This window comes from Haliotis asinina, chromosome 2 (assembly GCF_037392515.1).
Source record: "Haliotis asinina isolate JCU_RB_2024 chromosome 2, JCU_Hal_asi_v2, whole genome shotgun sequence".
Taxonomy (NCBI): Eukaryota; Metazoa; Mollusca; class Gastropoda; order Lepetellida; family Haliotidae; genus Haliotis; species Haliotis asinina.
Genome location: NC_090281.1, coordinates 56,709,793 through 56,725,910, shown reverse-complemented (window position 1 = coordinate 56,725,910; position 16,118 = coordinate 56,709,793). Strand labels below are relative to the sequence as shown.

At 39.2% G+C, this 16,118-nt stretch overlaps 1 protein-coding gene across 1 annotated transcript; it reads right to left on the bottom strand.

Annotated features, from left to right (window-relative positions):
* Positions 1 to 3,712: 3,712 nt before the first annotated feature.
* Positions 3,713 to 14,304, bottom strand: LOC137273977 (tumor suppressor candidate 3-like). Its single transcript, XM_067806910.1, has 11 exons — positions 14,172 to 14,304; positions 13,249 to 13,418; positions 12,760 to 12,877; positions 10,719 to 10,801; positions 10,095 to 10,152; positions 9,744 to 9,884; positions 9,019 to 9,108; positions 6,908 to 6,971; positions 6,260 to 6,334; positions 5,445 to 5,535; positions 3,713 to 4,537 (listed from the first exon to the last, which is right to left on the bottom strand). The coding sequence occupies exons 1-11, from the start codon at positions 14,295 to 14,297 to the stop codon at positions 4,522 to 4,524; spliced, it is 1,032 nt and encodes a 343-aa protein (XP_067663011.1). The 5' UTR covers positions 14,298 to 14,304; the 3' UTR covers positions 3,713 to 4,521.
* Positions 14,305 to 16,118: the final 1,814 nt, after the last annotated feature.

Genomic DNA, 16,118 nt, shown 5'->3' with positions numbered 1-16,118 from the left:
GACTTGATAAATAAACATCTAAACATTACAAACAATTAAACAATAAAGTCAAAATAATAATAAAGTCAATATAACAATGTTTGATATATGGTGACGTTTTAGCCCGTTAATCAGTAGCCGTTTTCGCCAATTTGGTGCCGTTTTCACCAAACGATTTTGGTGCCGTTCTGCTGTGGTGCCGTTTTAGCTATAACCCCTGCCACATATACCTACCAAATGTTGCTGACAGATATTAGGAACTTATTGAGATGTTCTCCGGAATCGAAACACACCTCTCACTTTTCAGACACAGTCCGAATCGTTTCCATGGAAACCGAGAAACCAAGAAATAAAAAAAAACCCGTAAATAGCAAAAGGCATCATTTTAGCTTCTAATTGGTATATCTACCAATTTGTACAGAAAAACAAAGTACGGATTATGAGTTCTGCTCCGGAAACGAAGCCCATCCCTTCATTTTGAGACTAAGTCCGAAACGTTTCCATTGAAACTTAGAAAATAATATATCACAAAAACCTATAAGTACTAAAAGGCATCACTTTAGGTGCTGACTGATGTATGTTACAAGTTTGCAGAAAAAATATTGAACGGTTTTTGAGTTGTGCTCCGGAAATAAAGCCCATCCCTCATTTTGAGACTAAGTCCGAAACGTTTCCATGGAAACCCAGAAAATTATATCTCACAAAAACCTGTAAGTACCAAAAGGCACCACTTTAGGTTCTGACTGATGTATCTAAACTGATGTTGTGCAGAAACATATTGAACAGTTTTTTTAGTTCAGCCCCGGCAACGAAACACACCTGTCACTTTTGAGACTATGTCCGAAACGTTTCCATGGAAACCGAGAAAATAGTAAATCACAAAAATGTGTAAATAGCAAAAGGCACCACTTTAGGTTCTGATTGATATATCTACCAAGTTTTGCAGAAAAATATTGAACGCTTTTTGAGGTCTGCTCCGGAAACGAAGCCCACCCCACCATTAGACCAACACCAAAATGTTCCATGGAAAAACAAAACAAAAAAAAATAAAATAAAAATGCCAAAACTCTGTAAATAGCAAAAGGCACAACTATAGGTTGAGATTACTATATCTATCAAGTTTGGTCTAAAAATATTGAACGGTTTCTGAGTTATGCTCTGGAAACAAAATGACTACGTACGACGGGCAGACGGACGGACAGACGAGGCGTCGACTATATCCCCTGCATTACATTGGGGAGGGGGGGGGGGGGGATAAAAGGGAGTTCAAATACAGTTATAAATGACAGGCCAACTCTAGAATTGAGAACTGTTCCGGATTCCATTTAGATTCATTTCTTTGTATCAATTTATGTTACTGAATGAACAAATACAAATGTCAAGTTAATGACTTCATGACCATCCAGTTGGAGCATGGGGAATCGAACCATCACCTCTCACCAAACCCTCCTCGCCTTAAATCTGCAATGCAACTACTGAACTGTGCCCGGTCAACCTCGCTGACTTGGCTGACATAGGTCATCGTATCCCAGCTGCATAGATCGATGCTCATGGTGTTGATCACTGGCATATCTGCTCTGGCCTAAGACTTATTATTCACATACCGCTGCATAATAACTGGAATATTGCTCATTGTGGTGTCAAACAGACCAAACATATTGGATATCCTAAAGCACTGACCGGTACTACTTCGTCGATCTTCATTATGTCAGTCACCGGATTGTCAGGTGCCGACTCTTAATTTACAGACCATATGGCAGGGGAATTTGCTGAGTGTGGTGTTAAACAACAACCCTACTAACGCACTTGTTCATGATATAGTTGGAAATGTACAGTCACATCTGCTTTTGAGATAACAGATTTGCAGAGACTTTTAAGCAAATAGACAAAATGGTGGCATGGGATAAAAGTTGTTTAACAGACGATCATAGTTTCAAATCAATATTACTGGTTTGTACAAATGGGTTCGCGTATTAGTTGTCATACATATGCTTGTAAGAGGCGACTAACGGGATCGGGTGGTCAGGCTCGCTGACATGGTTGACACATGTCATCGGTTCCCACTTGTGCAAATCGATGCTCATGTTGTTGGTCACTGGGTTGTCTGGTCCAGACTCGATTATTTACAGACCGCCGCCATATAGCTGAGTGTGGCGTAAAACTCACTCACTCACTCACTCACTCACTCACTCACTCACTCACTCACTCACTCACCTTGTAATACAAACCAAAAATAACGATTTGAGTCAACGATCGTTTGTTAAACAACTTTTGGAATATATGACCTGAGTCGTCAGCATGACGAGAGGACACTTAATCCACTAGGCTACCCCACTTCTCCAGTAGTAATGAATGACATACTCCAGGTATGACTGAGCTACTAGAGGTATGGATTACGTATTGAATGACGTACAAAAGCGAGTTTGGCTTCAGGTATATTCTAGCAAAATAACAACGAGGGTCCGTACTAGAGATCTGAACAACGTAGTTGAGGTGTGGAAATATTTCACTAACGTAAACACATTTCATGATACATCTGACGTTTAAGTTTTGTTTCATAGCATGGACTGAGTGTGTAATGTTTCATGTCCCATCAGCAATATTGTAGTTAGTCATGATTAGTAGTATAATCACTCCTGATAGAGACTACACCAAGAAAACGAAGCGAATTTAACCTCCACCAACTGTCACTGAGCATGTTTATGCCTTACAGCACTTCTTTTTCCATGAACGCCCCAGGAAGTCTAGCTAAGACACATGTAAGTGAACCCTATGCATCTTAGCTACAGTAAGTCCGTTCTGTTGTCTTGCTGATGGGCCATGTTTGGTTGCTTGTTGTTTAAAGCTGCACTCAGCAAAATTCCAGCTATATGGCGGGGGTATGTAAATAATCCAGTCCAGAACAGACAATCCAGGGATCCACAGCATCATGATCATGATGAGCATACGATGATGACGTATGTCAACATATATAGCAGTCTACCACAGGATTTGCCTCTTGCGACAAGCAGTGGTTACAGAGGATTAATTCTAACCTGCATCTTCACGAGTTTGGTGGCTCAAGTTAACCTGGCCAAAACTTTCTGGCCTCAATTTGCAAAGACGTTTCATAACACACATGCGGAAGACATTTACATATCTGACACACGAGACAAAACTCATGTTTGGTGCAATTCGGTACTGTGCTATGCACTCCCATCTTTAAGTAACCAGCTGACTTATCTTGGCATGTGTTTGGGTGGGTCTACACTGGTGGGGCAGAATACACTCACCTTATCACAAAACATGCTCATGCCAGCCTTAATAAGTACAAACTCATCTGGACTGAAACCTATGGTCTGTATTGAATATAACTTTCATGAAATGAGAGCTTTGAGGTGTTGATCCACCTGCATGGGATTCTACAGCCAATGAATGAGGCTTTGGTGTGTAGTAGCTCTACAAAGTGGTACACATGCCATAAGTTGGCCAAACATGTTGGTATTTAACTATTAACCGTGTCTTTGCAAAGATTAATCTGATTTGGTCTGACAATGTTTTAACTCTGGGTAATTTTTATGTTGCCAGTCTAACTACCTGTCTTTATTTACTGAACATTCAACACTGTTGAAGGTTAGCCTGATCACAATGGTCACAGGCAGCCTTGGCAACATTGTATCAAAACATCAAGTACATTTTTAACCTGTAGTTGAGTAGAGGAGAACTTCTGACCAACTCAGAAACAAGGCTGTTGTGTATCTCCTGTAAATTTATTCCACAATATGCACAAATAGATCAATATTGAAATAAAACAACAAAATGTACCAATTTATGGTATAATTCACACACATTATCAGACTATAATTAACAAAAGATACATGCAAATTAGATTTGATAGATGTATCAATACAGAAGTTACGACATCTCTTCTTTACCAGCAACAAATAATACACCTCTCTCACATGTCACATTCTGAAACTCTCTTTCTCTGCACATAATGTATAAGTATGAACCATGTTTTGCTAAGATGAAATATTTTATTGCGTAATCTGTTGCAAGATTAACACTGGCTATATAAGCAAAATTTCCATCCTTGCAAACAACCTGACACAAATATTCAACATACATAGGAAATAATATAAAACATTCCTTTCTTGACCTTGATAAACTTTTAATATTCATAATGGATTAAAATCCAACTTTTACTTTAAGCTTAAAACAAAGACTTAAATTTCATGAATAAATGCCCACATGATTCTGGAAACGGCATCTTTATGATGATGTGAAGACAAGCAGCCATCCAGGCAGTTGTCTTGGACAAGGAAAAGCAAGGAGGAAAACTATATAACTGATTTGTGGTCTTCACAGCATAATGCATGGTAGCTGACAGGTGATCAATAACCCATGTAACAAAAATTCCACTTTCCCTCAGATATAACATACACTCACTCACACACACACACACACACATAATCACATCACCACTCCGGCCAAGGCTCTATCAATGTATTTCCCCCATATTTCTGCTTCAGCTTGAAGGCAACTTGAGATGGACATTGGATCTCACTTGAACAGGAAGCTGAAATCATAAAAAGTACAGTGAGAAAGTTCCAATATATTACTCATTCACATTAACCAGTGTGTGACAAAATGGCTATGTAAACAGCTTGACTCCACTTGGTTTAGTTAACTGAGTGAGCCAAGTGTGGTCTAGTTCGGTCATCATCATCATCATCATCATCAACTATAGGAATTAAAGATGTCTGAAAATCAGGAAGTCGGGTCACAGTTTGCCTAATAATCAGTTTGTGCTCAAGACTGCAATCAGCAATATTCCAGCTACAAAGACGCCTGTAAATAACAATTTGGGTCAGACAATCCTGTGATTAACATTTTAGGCATTGATCAAACTATTCCAGGCACAGTGACGTTGTAACAACCAAGTCATTAAATGTTGTTATCCCTCTTCCTTTCAGATGCCTCTTATGACCAGATTAACAAGGACGATTCCAACTTGAAATCCCTACAGCTACATAATCAGAGTGCATGAAAACTTGAAATCCCTACAGCTACATAATCAGAGTGCATGAGTATTCCAAAAACCAGTAATGAGATCAATAGCTACATCCACATGTGTCCTGCAAGACAATGGATCCTAACATTCAAGTCATGAGTTTGATGCTGCATTGCATACTAATGAGCTTGCCAATGTAGGTACATTCCTTTCAACATTATTCTGCAACAGGCTGTAACACGAAATGAATGTGGGTCAAGAAAATCAGCTGTTAACAGGATCAACACACTCTCAGTGAGTGAGTTTAGCCGCATCAACAATATTCCAGCTAAATGGAGGTGATCTGTAAATAATCAAGTCTGGACCAGACAATCCAGTGATCAACACACATGTTGTGACGAGGAAAGTCAGCTGCTATAACTTACCTTGAGTACTGGGGCCAACCCCTGAACAACCCCTCCTAAAGCCTTACCTGTAAGGATAACCCTGGTACTTCGACCGGAACACAGAGAGGAGAAGACTGAAGAATATTGCCACACATCCAAGACCAACCAGAGCCAAAACTATAAAAAAATATTACACATTATAATCAATACCAATAGTCATAAAGAGACATGGCAATAATCAAGCCTTCATGTGTATGATCTATCTGTTCTTTACGGACAACTCAGCAGTGTTCCAGCAGTGATGGCAGTCTGCAATCACTTTATTGATTTTACAAACAATCAGCAACACTTGGGATACAATGACATGCATTGAACCAAGTCACACAGTCTGACAACCCAATTCATTATGTCCCTCCACGACAAAGATTACTGGAGACTTACTCTCGACCAAGAATCCCCTGGGTACATCTACCATAGGTGGCTTTGAACCAGTTCACATTAAGACACCTCTGGCATTTGGAAAGGGACTCAGATGTCAGATCACAAACATGGATAAAATGCATTTTCAGAGATCAAGCAAAAGTGAAACTTTTTAATGATTGTTTCAAAAAATATATACCACTTCTACCTTCTGTTCATGTAACATAGGAGCATATAGAATGTTACACAGCTGTCTTTGTTGAGCTCCTTACAAACACTGCCTACTGATTGGTCTAGTTGGCTGGGGACTCTAAATAAGGACTGAGGAATTGCAATTTGCTAATACTGTTTCCTCCATCTTTCCTGTAACCTCAGCTATATGGCGTAAAACGGCATCAAAGAGAATAAGTAATATAAGTAAGTAATTTGTTTACACAAATCATCCCTTCAAAACCTGGCTGAAAGGTGTAAAACTACTTACTCCTCTTCTTCCCTGGGTCGCCCTTGAGAGAGTGAGCTTCATTCATCAGGATGAAGCCAAACACAACAGCAGTGTCTACACAAGGTCAAGGACACAATCGCATTCAGGTGTCACACTGTTCTCATGATTTTGTTGCATTACGATAAAATACAGAATTATGCAACAGAATTGTCTATGAAGCCATTTCTTACACATCAGTTTTCTTTCTACACTTTGTGTTTAGATTGTTCCGAGCAGGTGCCTGAAATCTACCTGACAAAGTACACTACTTTAACAGCATATGAGGAAGTATCAGCTTGATGTGAATTGAAATCTTAATGTGATCTCAGCCATACATCACTGAGATGAAAGTGTTTCAATGAACAGCTGCCTGGTATATATGCACATGGAAGTATAATTTATCTAGAGTGGACCTTTCATCAACTGATTTCAAATAATAGCAGGCCCCTACAGCAATTGTATTGACCATGGACCAGAGCCTCCTTTCACAAAGCACTAAGGTGATCATAAGTCACTAAGGTAACCTTTATAGCAATGTTAAAGAATGGGAGTTAAGGTTAACCTTAGTTAAGGTTGCTTTGTGAAAGAAGCCGGTGGACTGAAAGTGAAGCCACAGCCTGTACAGGTATGTGGGTAGACCAAGGATACTGAGTAGCATAACGATGTAGGTCTCCATGATGAACTGGCCTTGACTGCTGCCGTGGATGTAGTGCTTAAATATACAGTAGTCATGGTAACAGAACAATGAATATTGGACATAGAGTTTCACAAACCACATACACAGAACTGAGTTCGGGTTATTGCCTCTTTGAAAGTTATGCCAGTAATAGCATGGAATGTCAGTTTTATGTAAAGAGCCTGCAGTCATATATCAGATAAATCCTCTAAATAACGAGTTTGCATTAACATGAATCCTATTTGCACCAACACAATCACAGAGCTATATGTGCAACATGAATGGACTATACACATGTTGCAATCAATAACGATATTTTCTTAGATGTACATGTTATATACACATTTTAACAGTGTTTCTCAGGTGAGTTTGGACTAGCATCTGTGAACAATATTTCACTTGATCATGTTGATGTGAGGGAAAGCCCCTAATGATAAATAGCCCAAACATTAAAACTCTGGTGAAACCCACAAGCAGGAATATGGAGCTGACACTTCCACAAACATAACCAATACGAGCCAAACGAAGATCATAGATTTCTGGCAAGTCCATATATAATGCTGGACAGCGACCTGAGGCTCAAGTGTCCCTATTTTTCAGAAGTGATTCATGTCATGAAATAAACTAATAATTACATTAATGCTTTTCCACCAATCAGTAAGAATGTTAAAAGCTGAGACATTTATTGTTAAAACAAGCTGAAATGTTGAACAAGACAGAAATATCACATGCCTGTATTTAGTGAAACTGTTTTTGAAAAAGAAATACAGTACCTAAACATGATGATCATTACGCCTGAGATGACTTTTAGAAATTTAACCTAAATCTTTTAAATATCCATGACATACAACACTCAAAGCAAAGACGAATTTACATGCATGGTGTATCTACTTGCAAACAAACAACAATGTGAACTGTCAGACAGCAGTGAATTCAACTCATAGGAGAAAGGAATCCTGATCTCACTCCTACATGAAACTAAAAGTATACCCCAAACAGGAGTAAAGGGAAGAAATAACACACTGTAATGCTTATTGTTAGTATACAGAAATGGCTAGGGTCCAGTCTGAGTAAACTTAGTCTCATTACTTTTCTTGACACTCCACTGCTAAGTCTAACAAAACCTAGTAGGAGGTCAGCGTCAGGTAACCTTTGAGGTTGGCCAAATTCAAGGATGTCAGCTTGCAGAAATATTAGTTTTTGGTAACCATGTCATCAGACAGTCCAAAGCATATATACTGTATTCTAAGTCCCGCCAAACCCTAAACAGTAGTTGTCTGACTGGATAAAAGGTTAAATCTGTTCGGCCTTCTCACATTTGATTGGACGGTCATAGGTCGCTCAAAGGTTACCTGATGCGACCTCCTACTACGTTTTGTTAGACTCAGCAGTGGAGTGTAATGAAAGGACTGGCACTAAGTTTACTTAGACTGGGTTAGGGTCATGAACTGTCTCAGATTTCATTTCAAATGTTTTTTTAGGGAATGACTGACATAATTCCAATACAGCAATTGGCTAGCATTGATTTTCAGTAAAAAGTATACACTTTTTATAAACAAGTATGTATACTACTAAATGAAGATTGTATTCATTGTCAACTAGAAACATAGAAACAAGTTACTTGAAATTAATAAGATAGTTGTCATGGCAACAAGTAGATACACAGTGAGTATCCCAGTCTTTTTCTATTCTGACAAGCCAACACAGCTGCAGTCTTTATCACAGGAATAGGGAGGCTTCCACAATAGGACCAACTTCAACATGATACAAACCTTCCAGGAAAACTGGGGCAAATTTAAAACAACAGCTTCATCAAACATGCAAAAAACAATGACTGTAAGCAAATCCATCATAATATGTCCACAACATCATATTTCTAAATAAGTGCAAACAAAGTTCAAATATATATTAATATTTTCACATGGACACAATGGGTGTTTTAATGCAGCACATGCAGAATATGGCAATACAACCGATGAATTATTGCTCACATAAAAAACAGCAAATGACTGTCATGTTAATGATTTAAAGACAAGATCTATATATGTGAAATTCCTAAAACAAAGTCATTTCAACTACTTACCATGGCTCCAGTGTGGGGATTGCGGTGCATGAGAGGGGGACCACGGATGTGGTTCCACATCTGTCCCGATGTCATGGCAAATATCACAGCCTGGACAGAAAGATGATCACATTTGTAATGACAATGACAAAAGACATTGAGTGAGTGAGCTGGTAATAATATAGCTTGCCATCATAGAATTCTATGGAAAGAAAACCTGATGTGGTGTTGAGTAACCTCTATGCGTGAGTGAGTGAGTGAGTTTAGTTTTATGCCACACGCAGCAATATTCCAGCTAGATGGCAGCGGTCTGTAAATAATCAATTCTGGACTAAACAATCCAGTGATCAACAGCATGAGCATTGATCTGCAGAACTGGGAACTGATGACGTGTTACAACCAAGTCAGCAAGCCTCACCACACGATCCCTTTAGTCACCTCTTATGACAAGCAGTCACCTTTTATGGCAAGCATGGGTTGCTGAAAGCCTATTCTACCCCGCACCTTCACAGGTCTTCAACAGAGGCTCAATAACAAAAGGTGATAATGACAACAAATTCAGACAATAATGGAGCACACCATGTGACTACCCACCCAAAGCTATCCCATCCCCATCCCCATCCCCATCCCCATCCCCATCCCACATCCATTGCCATACCAGTCAATCTCACCCTGCCAAACCCAACCACATTCAACTGTCTACCACCAAACTCAACATCACCTAACACTATCCAGCAACAACATACCAATGCTCCAATTCCCCATGATGTTTTGTTGTACAGGAACTCTAGGTTGTTTCGCTTCAGATACAGAAGACCTCCGATGAGAGAGAAGAGGAGGGCCAAGGCCAGAGTACCTGAATAGTTGGGAGGACGGAATACACGGATCTGAAAGAAAACACTTGGTGTTAACTATCTTACTGGTCTATACTCTCTTTAGATGAGAGAATAATTTTTATGCTGTAACACAGTTGGCATTGGGTGTAAGTTCTGTATCCATGTTGAGGCATGGAATACCAAACTTGTGCAGTTGATCAACAGTGACCTACCACTACCCCTGCTGTAGAAAGTTTATAAATAAGAATTTATAAGTGGTACCTGTATATCTGTTCTTTCACCAACCCATCTTGCTATCTGTTCTGCAGCAAAACCAACCCTGGAACAAACACATTGCATGTGAAACAAAAAGAAAAACTTACCAAATCAGTCTGTAATTGTTGTCAAAGAATTATCACAAATGGAACTGAAATGATATCTCCTAGGATTTGAAATGGCATCAAGGGAATGAGATATCTACAGCTTCGACTTTCATCAATGCTAACCTTGACGGGAGGATTTGACACCAGTCCAATACTTAGGTTAGTCTGTTTGTTGGTCAATAAACACTAGCAATATTCCAGCGAAATCTTGACCACACAATCCAGTGACTGATATAATAACAATCAACAACCCATGTCATTAGGATATGCTGTCATGTGATCCACCATGTTACTGAATCGGACTATAATAACCAACAAGTCGCTAGCTTCGAAGAGGTTGATGAGAACCACTTCCAAATAAGAAACACCATGCGTTACGCAACCAGGGAATATGTTGGCAGCTATTAGTTATGATGCTTACTGTAGTAACATGAACAACTGGTACTAAATGAATCACTGACACTGACTCTGGTTCCAACATCATGGTGTCAACTGATAACCAAGCAATAGACCCTATACATACCTGTTAATGTCTAGGGAGTCTCCCTTCTTGGGCTTGCCCTTAGGAGGGAAGTGCATAAACACTGGGGCAGTGTTCAGCTTCAGCTGAAAGAGACAGACATGACGGTAAGAAAGTCATCCTTGATATCTCCAGGTCATATGTTCCAATTAATCTATGGCTCGGACCCATATTTTATTACCTCCCCTGGCTGACTTTTATCCAATCAGGTGTCATTGAGCAAAGATAAGTATACCAATCACAACTCACTTTCGCTTCTTAAATTATCTAACTGATTAAGCTTGGCAGCACAATTCATGCAGGGGAACTCTGAAAGAGGTAAAAGGTGTTCTTGCATATATTTTTATAAAGTTTCGAACCTATGATCTCCCCTAAATCAGACACATTGCAAACAAACCTGCATAGCTGCGAACGCTATCCTTGTTGACAACTAGCAAGTTTGGTTGTAACAGGGGCTTAGCTGATAGGCTACTGTGAGAATGCAGAGCCAGCAAAGGTAGGCAATAAAACTATGGGGCAAAGTCGTAATGCATCCAGGGCGGCATTCAAAATAACCACCGGCCTGGAGGCCCAGCGCCGGTTGTTTTTGTGCCTGGCTGGAGGGTTTCAAGTATGTGCCGGCATTCATGACCTTCTGTAAATTAACTGTCAATTATTTTTCAACTGAAATGTTTTCCCCTTTTTACTTAATGAATGTTCAAGAATCATCTACGGTTCATCATGTTATGATAACATACAGTTTCACTTCCTGGTATTTCAGCGCTTTGGTGCAGGAATGTCAATGCCAGTCTAACAAATGAAAACTCCACTGTACACCATAGGCTTCGCTTCTTTTTGTAGAAACAGTGTTCAACTTAGACTAACAGCTAGTCTCTGAAATGAACGTATTTCACTGAAAAAAGGTCCATAGTGAAAAAAAATAATATAATGAAATGGAGCCATGGGACTTTCTTCATTTTCAGAGACTAAACAAATCTGCAGAGAGATAATTTCTTGGAATTTCTAAACACATGCAAAGATCCTTATCACCAATTACTGACACGCCACTGAAGGTGTATGTGACAGGACTTTTTATTGCCCCCAACATCACCCTACCCAGCCCGACCCCTACTCCCTCTCAGTGTGGTGTGGGCAGCTCAAGGGAAGCATCAAGTGTCGCAACCACATAGCTCAGGGTTAGCATCTCTTGAGACTAATGCTACGGCTGGAAAACTGGATGTATCCAAAACTCCAACAAAGATATCAAATTCTGTCAAATGAAAATATTCTGTATGCATTACACACACATACACACACACACACACACACACACACACACACACACACACACACACACACACACAGACACACACACACAGACACACAGACACACACACACACAGACAGACAGACACACACACACACAGACACACACACACACACACACACACACACACACACACACACACACACACACACACACACACACACACACACACACACACACACACACACACCAGTTTGATTGAAATCACATGGAACAGGAGAAAAAACTGAAGCTATGGAAATCTAGACTTGCCACATTTTCTAAACTTGGTGGGCTTTCTTGGATATTTATACTTCAGGGTCTGTATGACAGACTATGTTAAACTGTGTACAATGTTGTCTTTTTTTTTTTGTATTGGTTTGACTTTAGCCTAATGGGCCTGTAGATTTCAATCATGGCCTGTAGATTTTAAAGCCTGCAAGTAGCAGCAAGCCCTGTAGCTAGTAAACTAAAGTATTGCAAACACTGGTCCAGGTAATAGTGGAGATTTATTGGAACATACACCCAGGAGATATCAAGGATGTAAGAAAGTATGACAAATGCACAACTTAAAATAATCCTTTAATAACATTTAAGAGTAATTTCAGTTTTTTTAAATTATCATATGGGCTCAGAATTAGTTTGTGAATGCAGAATTAAGCAAAAGACTTTTTTGGTATTTTATACATTAGTGTAATTATAAGTTTATGCCCACCAATGATAATGCTTTAAATAAATGGCATCCCAAGCAACACTCACATTCTGAAACACATCTGGTCCCTCATCGTAGTCAACTAAAGCAAAGAAGAGTTTGTTGGAGAACTGCTGGGAATAGCGCCATGAGTTGGCCAGGATGGTGTACTCCTCATTTGCCTGCCTGGAACCCAAAAAACATTGTCTCAGTAATCAGTAGATCAATACATACCTGGACTTTCACCCAGCTAGCAAATCATAACATGAGCCCTATCCCGTCATGATATTGCAGCACCTGTTGCTGGAAAATTACTGAACATGCGTAAAACCACTGTAACCATTATTATCTCAGTAGAAGGAAAGCTAAACTGTATGTCTTCAATGATAATTTAATATAACTGCCACATCAGCTTTATTTCAGAAAACTGGGACTATCAATATTATTACCTACATGGAAAATTAAGCTGATAAATGTGAACAAGAGCATATAACTGACCTACAGAACATAGGAATGCCTTTTGGATAAGTTCCTGCATACCTCCAAAGGTGACTTACCTGCACACTGAGCACTGTCTCTGAGCCTGTAGAGCTGTCAACATCACAATCACAGAATAGTTCCTAGGTGCTGTCTTTACATACTGACGAAACTTGTCACCAGTCAAGCGTATCACAGATTTTTTCAGATTCCATTCTGTCAGCTGCTGAACTTTATCAGCAATTGAATCCTAAAAAGACATACATTCTTACTCATTCTCAAGAACATACACAACACAACACAAGAATGTAGGAGAACATAGCATATTAGTAACACAAGACTGATGTGTGTTTTCCACCTCATCCTTACACCTTGGGTCCATTTCCAATCAAGAACCTCTTTTCTGCCAATTTTGACTTGCATTCCTTTCTCATGAAAAATACATTTCACTGTTTTTTGGATCAGGCATCACTCGCCAAATACCCCTTAATATTGATTATGATGTGCTTGTCACACTTTAGTGCTACACATCCCCCTGAAATCCATAGAGTAGTTTGTAAGGTAGACTGTAGGCTAGCAGCTGGTTAGTCATCTCTTAAAACAATTTAATCAAATGTTGTTTGAAGATAATCTGAGTACTTTCTATAAACTTTTGAATTTTGCGGTGCTGATGATCATTTGGTAAACGGGTACTAAATATTTGAGATAAGGTATGTAGTGTTGTAATGGGCTGGCTAATTGGATCACCTCATTAACCAATGTTTCAGCTGCAAAAGTGATTTCGAACCTTCATGCGGTGCAAACCAAACTGCGAAAAGTGCGTCCGACAGAGTGCATTACTTCACTCCATCCAAATTATTTCCTGCGTATTGCTGCATAGTGTGCGCGAAATGTGGAGGTATAGGCAGGTCATTTGTTATCACGACCAGACAAGCAGCTGCTTGATGACGATAACTCTACATTTGCCTTATATGTTCAACATCTGACTGTGCAATGCACATACCTCTTTTTTCTTGTAGTTTTGTCCTACAGTTGTCAAGCAAATACAAAACAACACCAAAATGCCAAAGCTTGCACTAGCCTCCATGTTGCCGGCGGATGTTGACGTGGATGTGACCATGGATGTCATTGGATAAAGGTTCGACCCAATCGGTGTTTGCGTTATGGATGGAGGGCAAGCGCAGCATACGCAGGGAGCTAAACTAACAACTAGTCTCTGAAATGAACCAAAGACGTATATTCAAATTGAACATATATATATATATATTGTTTGTTTGTTTGTTTGTTGTTTGTGTTGTTATCTGTTTGTTTTTTAGTTCACATTTCTCGTGTCATATCAAAAACAATGCTCTGAAACAAAGTGAGATGACACATCCTGACTTTGTGTCCCATTCGCCTAGAATGCAAATGATAAAACATCTAACTGATCATCAGGAACCAAAGTTACTGATCACTGAAAATTATAGAAAAAAGTCACCCTCGTGCCCTTACGGGTGATATTCCATTACGACGCGTTTTCATACTAATGCACAATCCCTTCCAGTGTGCGAAATAGCCACGGCCCGCTCGCCCGTAGCTGTAAACGTCCAGTCGGGTCAGTTATATTCCATAGTCACTGGCTAGCGAAATTTCATGAGGCTATTTTGTAAATGCATCACATTCTCCGTCGTGTTAACTTGAAATACGCGTTTAAGTCATACAACATTATGGCCTGATATGAAAGTTCATTATATCAGCAGCGTAATTATGAAACCCGTGTCCACATTCAAATTTCGGACTAGTGGGCCAATAACTTTCAGGCATAGCTAGCAGGCAAAATTTCGAAACTATTCCTCACACTGACCCCCCTATATAGTAGCAGGGAGACTATAAAGAGATTATTGTAGATCATCCCTGATAGCAGGTGTATATTGCAGTCTGAAATTAAAATCTTGGTCCTTTCGTATTCTTATTTAGTAATGGCAAACCCTGGATAGCTTGATTTTTGTTGTTAGGTCTCAATTTCGACACAACGATGTTTAAATGTATATTGTACTGGTTCGTTGTCAAGGATCACAGAATAGTTCCTGAATACCTTGATTTATACAATTACTTTGAATGGCATTTGTATGTATCACCCATGCCCTCGTACTTTAGCCCTGCTGAAGTATAACCTGTGCCACAATCTATGTATAGGCTTAGGGTCCTAGTCCAAATGGCAACACGTCAAAATGTCCACAAAAGTTCCAAGTCAAAATGGCCACAGAAAAGTCAAAATGGCCACAAACCCCTAGTCACTATGGTAATACCAAAAAGTCAAAATGGCCACACAAAAAGGTCAAAATGACCATAAATTATTTCATTAGTTTTCAATACTCATGGCATTTGTATTATTTGATATCAAAGTGTGAAAATGAGAATCGCGAGAAAAGAAGTTATATCAGACAAAACCTTCTCAACTCTTGAAGACTAAAATGAAAATAAATGTAATAAATATAACATCATACGTATAAAGTTTGCGTTATATTTACAACATTGCATTACAGAGTATATATACAGTAATAAAGAGCTACACAGAATTACCTTTATTACTATATGATATACATTATCATTTCATATATATGAAAACGGGAAATATCTTTTGGAGATAGGTTTATCCACTAGACTCCATCAGTAGAGGTTTCCCCTTCTGTGAGCCCGTCTCGAGAAGGGTGAACTTGTCTTTCACCTCAGTCTCAAAGTATCAATGAGGAAAGTATCTGAATAATGAATACCGAGTTTTGTGTGATGTAACTTCTTTTGTGGTTTTTTACTTTGATATCAACTAATACAAATGTCATGAGTACTGAAAAATAATAAAATAATGTATAATCTGGATTTCATTTGTCCATTTTACAGACATTAGTTGCCCATTAACTATTCGTGCGTATAACCTGTCAATACTAATTTATCTCCCACCGCCCACTTGCAA